Source organism: Mandrillus leucophaeus, unplaced genomic scaffold, assembly GCF_000951045.1.
Source record: "Mandrillus leucophaeus isolate KB7577 unplaced genomic scaffold, Mleu.le_1.0 Scaffold656, whole genome shotgun sequence".
NCBI classification, from domain to species: Eukaryota; Metazoa; Chordata; class Mammalia; order Primates; family Cercopithecidae; genus Mandrillus; species Mandrillus leucophaeus.
This window is the reverse complement of record NW_012107097.1, coordinates 915955-928891: the sequence shown is the minus strand read 5'-3', so window position 1 is coordinate 928891 and position 12937 is coordinate 915955. Positions and strand designations below refer to the sequence as shown.

The 12937-nt window shown below is 37.7% G+C and overlaps 1 protein-coding gene across 1 annotated transcript; it reads left to right on the top strand.

Annotated features, from left to right (window-relative positions):
• The first annotated feature begins 4678 nt into the window (after nt 1-4678).
• Nucleotides 4679-7201, top strand: PATE3 (prostate and testis expressed 3). Its single transcript, XM_012001270.1, has 3 exons — nt 4679-4727; nt 5979-6101; nt 7077-7201. Exons 1-3 carry the CDS (start codon nt 4679-4681, stop codon nt 7199-7201), a joined length of 297 nt encoding a protein of 98 aa, XP_011856660.1.
• Nucleotides 7202-12937: the final 5736 nt, after the last annotated feature.

Genomic DNA, 12937 nt, shown 5'->3' with positions numbered 1-12937 from the left:
TTATATGACTGGCAATGCAATAGGTTTGTTTACAGCAGCATCACCACCAATACTATGGCTCTATCACTAGGCAATAGTGGGATTGCTGGATCAAATGGTAGTTCTGTTTTTTAGTTCTTTGAGAAATACTCATACTCTTTTCCATAGATGTTGTACTTATTTGCATTCCCACCAACTATGTAAAAGTGTTTCCTTCTCCATACCCTCACCAACATCTGTTGTTTTTTGACTTTTCAATAACAGCCAACTGCTTCAAATTAAAAAAAAAAATTTTATTGCTTTCTTTTTTCTTTTTTTTGCTTCAAATTTTTAGAAGAAATATCAACCAAAGGGCTAATATCCAGAATCTACAAAGAACTTAAACAAATTTACAAGAAAAAATCAAACAATCCCATCAAAAAGTGGGCAAAGGATATGAACAGACACTTCTCAAAAGAAGACATTTATGCAGCCAACAGACACATGAAAAAATGCTCATCATCACTGGCCATCAGAGAAATGCAAATCAAAACCACAATGAGATACCATCTCACACCTGTTAGAATGGCGATCATTAAAATGTCAGGAAACAACAGGTGCTGGAGAGGATGTGGAGAAATAGGAACACTTTTACACTGTTGGTGGGACTGTAAACTAGTTCAACCATTGTGGAAGACAGTGTGGTGATTCCTCAAGGATCTAGAACTAGAAATACCATTTGACCCAGCCATCCCATTACTGGGATATACCCAAAGGATTATAAATCATGCTGCTATAAAGACACATGCACACATATGGTTATTGCGGCACTATTCACAATAGCAAAGACTTGGAACCAAACCAAATGTCCATCAATGACAGACTGGAGTAAGAAAATGTGGCACATATACACCATGGAATACTATGCAGCCATAAAAAAGGACAAGTTCATGTCCTTTGTAGGGACATGGATGAAGCTGGAAACCATCATTCTCAGCAAACTATCGCAAAAACAGAAAACCAAACACTGTATGTTCTCACTCATAGGTGGGAATTGAACAATGAGAACACCTGGACACAGGAAGGGGAACATCACACACTGGGGTCTATTGTGGGGAGGGGAGAGGGGTGAAAGATAGCATTAGGAGATATACCTAATGTAAATGACGAGTTAATGGGTGCAACACACCAACATGGAACACGTATACATATGTAACAAACCTGCACATTGTGCACATGTACCCTAGAACTTAAAGTATATAATAAAAAAATCAACTATTCTGTTTGAGAAGGAAAATGAGTAATAAATTGTCCCTTTGTTGCAATCCACAAACCCTTTCTAACATAGATTACTAAAATTTGCTCATCGCGTGGAGCATCTTTCATTTAGCAAGCTGGTAAAATGTATGAAAAGCCACAAGAAAAGGGTTTTGTAAAAACAGCAAAACTGCATTTCAAAGTGTGCCATTTTTTTTTTAATTGAGCTTTCTTATCAGGAAAATAACCCACATCCTGAATGCATTTCTAGCACATGCAGAAATAAGATGCTCTTTCATTTTATCTGGCCTCACACTTCCATTCACAAGAAGGTTTTCACAGAAATAAAACCAGGATGACCTTTGTGTCCTAACAAGTTCAAAGATGCAAATGAAATCATTTAATTCCTGATCTTTCACTTATTTCTGTTGGTAACAAAGTCTCAGGCACTGCTAATACTCATAGTTTGTTGACAATATTCAGTAGAAAAAGAAATTATTCACATCAATTAGAAGTTAATAAAAAAATAAAAATATACATTTATCTATCAGAGTTCATGGAGTTCATGAAACTAAGAGGACACTAGACCTATATTGGTAAACCTTGCTCAGGAATGGAGGTAAGGAGCTAAAAATAATCTGATACTTGCATGTATAAAATCAGTTCATAAATGTTCTGAAAGAACTTTTTGCAACTTTTTATTATTCATTGTGATTTTTCATCTGAAGCATCATATTAACAGCAATATGGTGAATGAAACGTGAATTTTAGTGACACTGATCTAGGTTTGAATCCCAGCTTTGCTCCTTGATATACACTTCATCACCATGTTGTCACCAGGGCTCCATGTGACAATCTATGTAGAAGGGCCCAGCCTTGTGCATGGCACATAGTAAGCACTCAATACACGCTGGTTTTGTTTCTTTTTCCTTCACCTCTCTCTCCACCAGCAACTGGAGGTAGGAAGGGCTAGATGTATACTCTAGGTGTTTTTCCTTGGCCCTGCAAGTAGGCACTCCTCCACCAGATATTTTTAAAGGGCCATTATCTCCTACTCTGTTCCTCATATACACTCTGAAAAACCAATGCTGCCCCTGGGTACCCACAAACAAAAGTAGCCTGATCCCTGACTCTATGCCAATTCTATTCCCCTAAAATAAAAGGCAGCACTGAGAAAGACAAGTTCACTGGACTGTTCATCTGTGATATCACCAAGATCTCAGCCACCCACCCTGGAGCCAAGAGAGCCAAGAAAGACCATGAACACGAAGACACGATGTTCTGGTTCCTCTCCTCAGAGCAGAACAAATAGCATCTATTCAGAGTGGAGGGCCTTCTAGGCATGGGGGCACATCAATTTGGGTGCTGTGGCCAATGGCAGTGGCATCACAGACAGTGGTATCATGTGCCAAGCAGAGTGCTAGGAACTTCAGAATAACAGAACCTGCTACCCATCTTCATGATGTATGTCATGGAACCACAGAATGTTAAAGTTCTAAAGGGTCCTTAAAATGATTAAAACCTGATATTACAGATAAACAATTTGCTAAAGATACAATGAGTTATCTAGTGATCAGGCACAGGTCTCCAGACTCTCAGGAAAATGCTGTTTCCATTGTGCCACACTACCTCTATTAATAGGTTCTAACACCTTCTCTCCCCTACCCCATGATAAATGAAGAAAGTTGTTTTCAAGAGAAAATGTGATGGATGAGGTACTGTGGGAGGCTGAGAAGTAGGTCAGAGGACTCCAACATTTGGGTAGAGTTGCAAAATTCTACAATCTTAACTGGAAATAATTGATACAATGGAGATTCAAAACACAATTGGCCTTTCAGAAGGCATCTGCCAAGGAGAAACTTGAAGAAAAGAAACTGCAAATCCATTTCAGTTTAACCAGAATGTCTGCTTCTTTTGCTCTGATTCTAGTACTGCTCCTTCTCTTTATTTTCTTATGTTTAATTTTTATTTTTATAGATTCAGGGAGTACATACACAGGCTTATGATATGGACAGATCATGGAATGGTGAAGTTTGGGTATCTAGCGTATCCAACACCTGAAGAGTGAACATTATACCCAGCAGGTAATTTTTAAATAGAGGATAAAGCAGAGAAAACAAGTGACAAATGAAATGCCCTAATAACTTGGTAAGCCCAGGCTCCAAAGGCTCAGAAGTTTGTCTTCTTGATAAGCCTGGGAATGTTCTGAAAAATGCTATCCAGTGTTCAACACCCTCTTTTAAAACATGGCAGAGTAGAAAACTAGATCCAAAGGCCTCACAACCTTACTCTCCATTCTGGAATCAATTCTTTCAAAGGAACCAGTTCCCTCTTGTGTAAGTCTCTAAGACTTCTTGCTCTCTTCTTAGGCAAAGGTGGGCTCCATACTCTGTTTGTTCATAGAGAAGAAACATTGTAAATTTTGTGACACTTAAGAAAAGATCATATTTTACCCAATCTTCATCTGATGTCTAAAAAATGTCAGACTCAATATGTTTCAATGATCATATTGTTCCTACAACTAAAGAACATGTTAAAGCAGTTTAGTATGGAATATTTCTAGTATCTCTAACCAAGTGCCATCAGCCATTGGCTGGTGGTTTAGGAGACTTAGAATGCCAGGAGTGGCCATGGTTTTCCAGTACTTTACCCATAGCAAATCTTAACTGAGTTAGCTTTCATAAAGACAGACATTTAAATTATGAACAAAAAACTAGCCAGATTCAAAATATAAATTTGCTAAAGATCAAGTCATGGAATAATTCTAGAGAGGATTTAATGGCTCCACAAAGTAAATAGTCCCTGGCCTTGAAGGACAGATTTCTTGTAAGTAAAAGTTCGGGACTGAGAATCAAACGTTCTAGGTGGAAGGTCAAGCTTGGTCACAGACTATATATCTTGTCCTCTCTCACTCTCTGGTTTCTTACCCATAATGTGAGGAGCCAGGTGAGCTTGTCTGCCTTATTCATTGCTTGGTGTCACTCATGTAACTGTGCTGGCATATACAATTTCTCAACAAATATTTGTTGAATGCATGAATAAATCTCAGAGAGGCACTGAATCACGGTGGTGAAACGTGTGGACTCTAGAATTAGGAAGTCATACTTCGAGTACCAGCACTGTCAGTCACTGGATATGTGACCGGGGATAAGCTTCTGGAACCTCAACAAACCTGTTTCCTCCTCTGTGAAACTGGGATAAGAATAATAATATCAAAACTGTATGTTTTTTAAAAGGTTAGCTCCATGCAAACCTCAACATTTATTAATTTTCTTTATTCTCTGCTGTGAGGAGGACAGCCAATGAACTTGAGCTCCAAGAGGAAACCTTGTGTGACTGGCTCTCGCCAGGCATGAATAATTACTAGCCTATGATGAAGAAGAAGGTTTCCTCTCTGGAGCCTACAGACCTGTGCTTACAGCCCCTGGCGTCTTTTTCCTGCACAAGAGATTTCCGGGTCAGGATGAACAAATACTTCTTGTTCCTCTTCCCCCTTTGCTGCCTCATTGTGGGTGAGTCCCGGACCTGAGGGGTATACTTGAGAGACAGGATCTAGGGAGCTCCAGGGAAACTACAGGTATAGCATGTGTCCATGCAGGGCTGAGCTTTGGCCACTTTTATGAGCCAGGGGAAGCCGGCCTCCAGAATGCTCCTTTGTCTTCCCTGCCAACTCTTCCATCCTTTTCAACCTCCTGCCATTCTCCTCCAGGTGGGCAGGCCTCTGTCCTGCGCTTTTAACCCACTTTCTCTCTCGGTCCCTACCATTCATTCCCCATAGTCCCAAGCCCTGGCAAGATTTTCCTTAGGGCATCCTTTTTATTTGTAAACCTATATCCCATTTGTTGAGGGAGCTGTCAGTCTATAATGAATAATTTTCAGTTTATTTTAGGACTGAACAATGGCTTTTCATACCCTTTTCAGAGACTTTATATTACAACAAGTAACTCTATGAGAGGAAGTACTGAATGCTCTGGAATCAGACAGATTTTTTTCATGGTTTGTGGTCACAGTCTCGAACTCTCTGTACCTTTGGTTGCTCATTCAAGAAATAGGGACAATGGTGCCTGCTTACAAGGCTTTTGTGAGGATTAAATCAGATGCAACTTGAGAGAACATGGCCCAAATGGGATGCTCAATCATTGCTTTCTTTTCTCATTCAGGTGGACCAGGGATTTTTTTTAAAATTGAACCTGTATTTTGAATAGCTCACCCCACAGAACCTCATAAAAGTGTCACTTATGGTACTACTATTGATGATGCCTTTATGTAGATTCAGATTGAAGCTCAAAATAACAGAATATATCACCTAACGATATCCAAGCAGCAATATACAACACAAAACAATGGCAAATGTTAGAAACCCAGTAACAGTAACAATAGCTTGGATGAAATATTTTAAAGCCCTCACCCTCCTTATCACACCCATATCTCTAGTAGGCCAGGCTAGCATTCATAGCACCATTTTTAAGCTAGAGAAATCAGTGACGTGGAAGCAAACTTTTTGCTTAAAGTTATCCGGGTTAAAAGGGCTAAAGTTGGGATCAGAATCCTTTTATTCATATGGTGACATTTTCTCTTTATTAAAACTCTGAAATGAGGAGTTCATAAGAGCTCCAACTGTTTACTGCCTAAATACCCCAACCAGGAGCTCTTCATCTGCCTGCCCCCTCCACTATTCATTCCCCACCTCCATCGAATATTTCCAGCTCCATCCCAAGTCCCCACTTTTGCCTGGTCTCACACCATCTCTGTGCTCTCTCCAGCAGTGACATCACTTCGGTGCATAACATGCCACCTTCGCACACGGACAGACCGCTGCAGAAGAGGCTTTGGTGCCTGTACTGCTCAGAAGGACGAGGCATGCATGCTCTTAAAGATCTACCAGGGTAAGTTAGAGGGTCAAGGAAGGTATTGTAAGAGTCTTAGAATCCTTAGGATAGTGCTTCAGCAATTTCACATCTCAAGAGAGGAACCAGTGCAGAGTGCCCCTGAGCATAGATGGTAGCACAGGTCCCTGTGCATACAGACAGAAGATGATTTCAGTCAATGAGACAGGAGGGAGAAGTTGGGATTCTATATTTCCAAGAAAATTGACCAACCAGATTTTTTTTTTGGTAATTGACACATAACAGTTGTTCATATTTATGAGTACATGTGATATTTTTATACAAGCCTTCAATGTGTAATGATCAAATCAGGGTAATAGGGATATTAATCAACTCAAACATTTATCATTTCTTTGTATTGAGGACATTCCATATGTTCTCCTCTAGCTATTTTGAAACATACAATAAAGAAAATATGGTATATACACACAATAGAATATTATTCAACCATAAAAATAAATGAAATTCTGTCCTTTGCAGAAACACAGGTAAGGCTCGAGGTCATAATATTAAACGAAATAAGCCAGGCACAGAAAGACAAATACCACATGTTCTCACTCATGTATAGGAGCTAAAAAATAAGTTAATGTCATGGAGGCAGAGACTAGAGTGATGATTACCAAAGGCTGAGAAGAGTGGTGGAAGGAGAGGATGAAGAGGGGCTGGTTAATGACCAAACTGATTTTGACTTTGAAGACACTAAATCACTAGTTGCTAATCTAGCAAGAGAGAAAAATGAAGCAGCTACACAGAGTTGAGGATTTTCAGGGACCTCAGGCAAACAACCCCTGCAGCTGACCAGTGACCTCTGTATCTCCCTGCCTGGGCGCTTTTAGGGAGTATAAGCTGGGAAGCCATCCCTCAACTTACCCTGATGCCTGATTAAATTTTCACCAACAGAACTAGTGCTGGGTTTTACTCACCTTGGAGAGCTTAAATCAAATGCTTATTTTCTGTGGTTCTTTCCTATTTTAGGCAATACTCTGCAGATATCATACATGGTGTGTCAGAAATTCTGCAGAGACATGACATTTGATCTCGGGAATCGGACTTATGTTCATACATGCTGCAACCACAATTACTGTAACTTCCAACTCTAAGACATTTGCCCTCCTGAGGTCTCGTTTTGGAATGTCCCCAATGTTGCTCATCCTTCACACTCTGAAGCCCTTGCTTTCCTGCCCTCTCATTAACCTAAGAAGACTAAGCTAGTGTCATCCTTTCTGGTGTCTTCAGCTTGGCTTCTCCCTCAGTCAGAGAATAGTGGTTCTGAACAATGGATTTCTCCTGTTATCGGGAATATTGGCATTGCCATACTCCAAGAAACCTGCCCCAAGAGTTCCTGTACAGTAAAATTTAAAGCAGGGACATTCTAGAATCCTAATTGGCTTAACTAGTTCAGGTACACCAGAAAGCCTTCAGCTAAAAATTCACAACATTTTTATCTGAAATTCCCGTGTGTCAGGAGAATGATTAAGCAGAAATAGCAATAAAATGGATGGCAGATACTGAAGATTTTTCTCTATGGACACCAAGTTATTTCTACCAGCAGGCAGTGCCCACTTCAGACTCAGCCATTGTGATTTTCCTGGCATTTACAAACTACATCCTTACACTGTTATTAGGAGATAGCAAACAAGGGACTTCCTGGCCTCTGTGACGTTCACTGAGCTCTCACACAGCCGCTACTACTCCTGTCGAGATGTACATTTAAGGTGCATCAGAACTCTCATTTCTTCCCCTCCCATTCCTAAACCTTCTCTCTTCCTTTCTTCCTTTGCCATTCACCTTTACTATCACCTCCCACCTCCATTATCACCTCCCCATTGCGACACAAACTCTCCCTGTAGAAGCAGGAGGTCCTTTGAAGCTTTGCCCCATGTGTCAGATGACACCTGAGGCATATAACCTAGGGTGGGCTGCCTTTCAGGATCCCTCAGCAAAAGGAGGCAAACATAGTCAAAATACCATCTACCCTATACAGCTTTCTTGAGACTTGGGGGCCTGGCTCAAAGAGATTTGTCGGTTGTTTGCTGCCCATCTTTAAGTAATAAACAGACTTCACATAACTTGTTGTGTGTTGGTGTGTTCTGTCTCATCGAACTCAGACAAATAGGTAACTAAAGCATGATGGAACTAAATAGTAGCCCAAGATATAGTGGAACTCCTGTTTCTGCCGGAGGGCAGAGTGCTGATTCCTGTTATTCTCCAGAAAGTGGGAGTCCTTGCTTGAGATTGGTAATGAGCATTGCACTTCTATATTCATGAAACAATTATGACTGTTCTGGAACTTATTATAAATGAAATCACACAGAAACTATTCACTTAAACCTGGCTTCTTTTACTCACCATAATACTGTTTTAATTTAAAAATTTTTAATTTTAGTAGGTACATAGTTGGTGTACATATTTATGGGGTACATGAGATATTCTCACAAAGGCATGCAAAGCACAATAATCATATCATGGAGAATGGGGTATCCATCCCATCAAGCATTTATCCTTTGTGTTACAAACAATTTAATTATATTCTTTTAGTTATTTTTAAATGCACAATTAAGTTATTATTAACTGTAGTTGTCTGTTGTGCTATCAAATACTAAATATCATTCATTCAATTTTTTGTACCCAATAACCATCACGACCTCCCCTCCAACCCCCCACTATCATTCCAAACCTCTAGTAACCATCCTTCTAATCTCTATGTTCATGATGAATTCAATTGTTTAGATTTTTAGATCCTACAAATAAGTGAGAACATGTGATGTTTGTCTTTCTGTGCCTGACTTATTTCACTTAACAGAATGACCTCCAGTCCATCCATTGTTGTCATTGTTGCAAATGACTGCATCTCACTTTTTTTTATGGCTGAATAGTACTCACTTGTGTACATTTATCACATGTTCTCTATCCATTTATCTATTGATGGAAAGTTAGCTTGCTTCCAAATTTCGGCTATTGGGAAGAGTGCTGCAACAAAGAGTGCAGATATCTCTTCAATGTGCTGATTTTCTCTCTTTTAAGTATATACCCAGCAGTAGGACTGCTGGATCATATGGTGGCTCTATTTTTAGTTTCTTGAGAAACCTCCAAACTGTTCTCCATAGTGGTTGTACTAATTTACATTCCCATCAACAGTGTGTGAGGGTTCCCTTTTCTCCACATCCATGCCAGCATTTGTTACTGTCTGTCTTTTGGATATAAGTCATTTTAACTGGGATAAAGTATTTCATTGTAGTTTTGATTTGCATTTCTCTGATGATAAATGATGTTCAGAACACTTTCATATGTCTGTTTTCCATTTGCGTGTCTTCTTCTGAGAAATGTCTATTCCAATCTTTTGCCCATTTTTGACTGGATTATTAGATTTCTTCCTATAAAGTTGTTTGAGCTCTTTATATATCCCGGTCATTATTCTCTTGTCAGATGGGTAGTTTGGAAATATTTTCTCCCATTCTGTGGGTTGTCTCTTCACTTTGTTAATATTGTTTCCTTTGATATGCAGAAGTTTACATTGATGTTATCCCATTTGTCCATTTTTCCTTTGATTATCTGCGCTTATATGGTATTGCCTAAGAAATTTTTGACCACAACAATGTCCTGGAGAATTTCCTAAAAGTTTCCTTACATTCATTTAATGGTTCAAGTCTTTAATCCATTTTGATATGATTTGTGTATATGGTGAGAGGTAGTGGTCAAGTTTCATTCTTTTGCATATGGATATCCAGTTTTCCCAGTGCCATTTATTGAGGAGTCTGTCTTTTCCCCAGTGTATGTTCTTGGCATCTTTGTCAAAAATAAGTTTGCTGTATGTGTGTGGATTTGTTTCCGAATTCTCTATTCTGTTCTATGTGTTCTATGTATTCTGTTCTATTCTGTTCTAGGTCTATGTGTCTGTTTTTATGCCAGTACTATGCTGTTATGGTGACTATATCTCTGTACTATAATTTGAAGTCAGGTAATGTGATTCCTCCAGTTTTGTTCTTTTTGTTCAGAATACCTTTGGACATTCTGGGTCTTCTGCGATTCCACGTAAATTTTAGTATTTTCTATTTTGGTAAAGAATGTCATTGGGATTTTGATAAAAATTGCATTGAATCTGTAGAATGTTTTGGGTAGTATGGACATTTTAACACTATTGATTCTTATAATCCATGAACATGAAATATAATTTAATTTTTTAATGTCTTCTTCAATTTCTTTCATCAGTGTTTTATAGTTTTTGTTGTAGAGATATTTTACTTCTTTGTTTAAGTTCATACCTAAGTATTTAATTTTTTCTGTGGCTATCATAAATTGGATTTCTTTCTTGGTTCCTTTCCCAGAATGGTTGCTATTGGCATACATAAATGTTACTAATTTTTGAATGTCAATTTTGTATTCTGCAACTTTATTGAGTGTGTTTATCAGTTCTATTTTTTGGTGGAGTGTTTAGGTTTTTCCTACTACAAGATCATATCATCTGCAAACAAGGACAATTTGAATTCTTCCTTTCCAATTTGGATGCCCTTTATTTTCCTGTCTTGTCTAATTGCTCTAGCTAGAAATTCCAGTACTATGTTGAATAACGGAGGTGAAATTGGCATTCTAGATCTAAGAGGAAAGGTTTTCAGGTTTTATTTTCATTTTTTATGATATTAGCTGTGGGTCTGTCATATATGGTTTTTATTATGTTGAGGTATGTTCATTCTGTACACAGTTTTTTGAGGGCTTTGAACATGAAGGGATGTTGAACTGTATTAAATGCTTTTTAGCATCAGTTGAAAATATCATATGCTTTTTTGTCCTTCTTTCTGTTGATATGGTGTATCACATTGATTGATTTGCATATGTTGAAGCATCCTTGCATCCCTAGTACAAATCTCACTTTGTCATGATGAATGATCCTTTTAATGTATTCTTGACTTAGGTTTGCTAGTATTTTGTTTGGGATTTTGCACCAATATTCATCAGTGATATTTACCCACAGTTTTCTTTTTTTGATGTGTCTTTGTCTGGTTCTGGTATCAGGTAATATTGGTTTCGTTGAACAAGTTTGGAAGCATTCCCTTCTCTTCTATTTCTCAGAATAGTTTGAGTAGATTTGACATTAGTTCTTTAAATGTTTGGTAGAACTCAGCAGTGCAACCATCAAGTCCTGGGCTTTTTTTCAACTGAGTGACTTTCAATTACTGTTTTGGTCTTGTTACTTCTTACTGGTCTCTTCAAGTTTTGAATTTCTTCATGTTTGAATCTTTGCAAGTTATATGTGCATAGGAATTCATTCATTTATTCTAGATTTTCCAGTTTATTGGCATATAATTGTTCATAGTACCAACTAATGATCCTTGGAATTTCTGTGGTATCAGTTGTAATGTCTCCTATTTCATCTCTAGTTTTAATTATTTGGGTCTTCCCTCTTTTTTTCTTAGTCTGGATAAAGGTTTGTCAATTTTGTTTATCTTTTTAAAGAAATCAACTTTTGGTTTCATTGATCTCTTGTATTGTTTTCCATCATTTCAAATTCATTTATTTCTGCTCTGATCATTATTTCTTTTCATCTACTAATTTTGAGTTTGGTTTGCTCTTGCTTTTCTAGTTCTTTAAGATGCATCATTAGGTCATCTATTTGAAGTTTTTTTTTTCTTTTTTGATGTAGGCACTTATAGCTATAAGTTCACCTCTTAGTACTGCTTTCACTGTATTCCATAGGTTTTGGTATGTTGTCTATTATTTGTTTCAAGACATTTCTCAATTTCTCAATTTTTTTCATTGACCCACTGGTCATTTGGAAGTATATTATTTAATTTCCATGTGTTTGTATACTTTTCAAAATTCCTCTTGTTACTGATTTCTAGTTTTATTCCTTTTTGCTCAGAGAAGATGTTTGGCATTATTTCAACTTTTTTGAATGTTTTAAGACTTGTTTTGTGACCTGCCATAGGACGGATCCTTGAGAATGATTCATGTGCTGAGAAGAATGTGTATTCTGCACCTGTTGGATGACATATTTCATAAATATCCATTAGATCCATTTGTTCTATAGTGCAGATAAGGTCTGATGTTTCTTTATTTTCTGTTTTGATGATCTGTCCAATGCTGAAAGAGGGATGTTGAAGTATTCAGCTATGATTTTGTTGAGATATTTCTCTTTAGCTCTAATAACATTTGCTTTATATATTTCATGCTCCAGGACTCTGTCCTGGTCTGCAGAGTCTTCACTAAAAAGTCTGCATCCAGACATATTAGAACTCCATTGTATGTGATTTATTTTCTCTTACTGCTTTTAAGATTCATGCTTTATCCTTGACCTTTGGGAATTTGGGTTAAATCTGTTTACTGTTCTATTGTCTTCTTGTATTTGAATATTAATCTCTCTCTGTCTGTTTGGGAAGTTCTCTGATATTATCCATTTCAAGAAACTTTCTATCACTGTCTCTTTTTCTACCTCCTCTTTAAGGTCAATAACTCTTAGATTTGCCCTTTTGAGGTTGTCTTCTACATCTTATAGGCATGCTTCATTCTTTGTTTTTTTTTTGTTGTTGTTGTTGTTGGTTTTTTTTTTTTTTTGCATTCTCAGCCCATGCTGCTTTATTGCTAAAAAATATAAATACACAGGTGCAGAGTTTCCAACTCTTTTAACAGTTCCTTTTTACACCAAAGAATTAAATTTCTTCTTCAAAAAACCCAAAGATGCACAGATTAAAAAGCAAGCTGCCTTTTGTAATACTTCAAATAATATTCAATGAAATTCTTTTTAACATTATACACCAACAGTGCAATGGAGAATATGAAGGACAGCAAATAAACACAGTGAGCAACTCTTATTCTTACAAGGCAGTAAGTAAAGTATAATG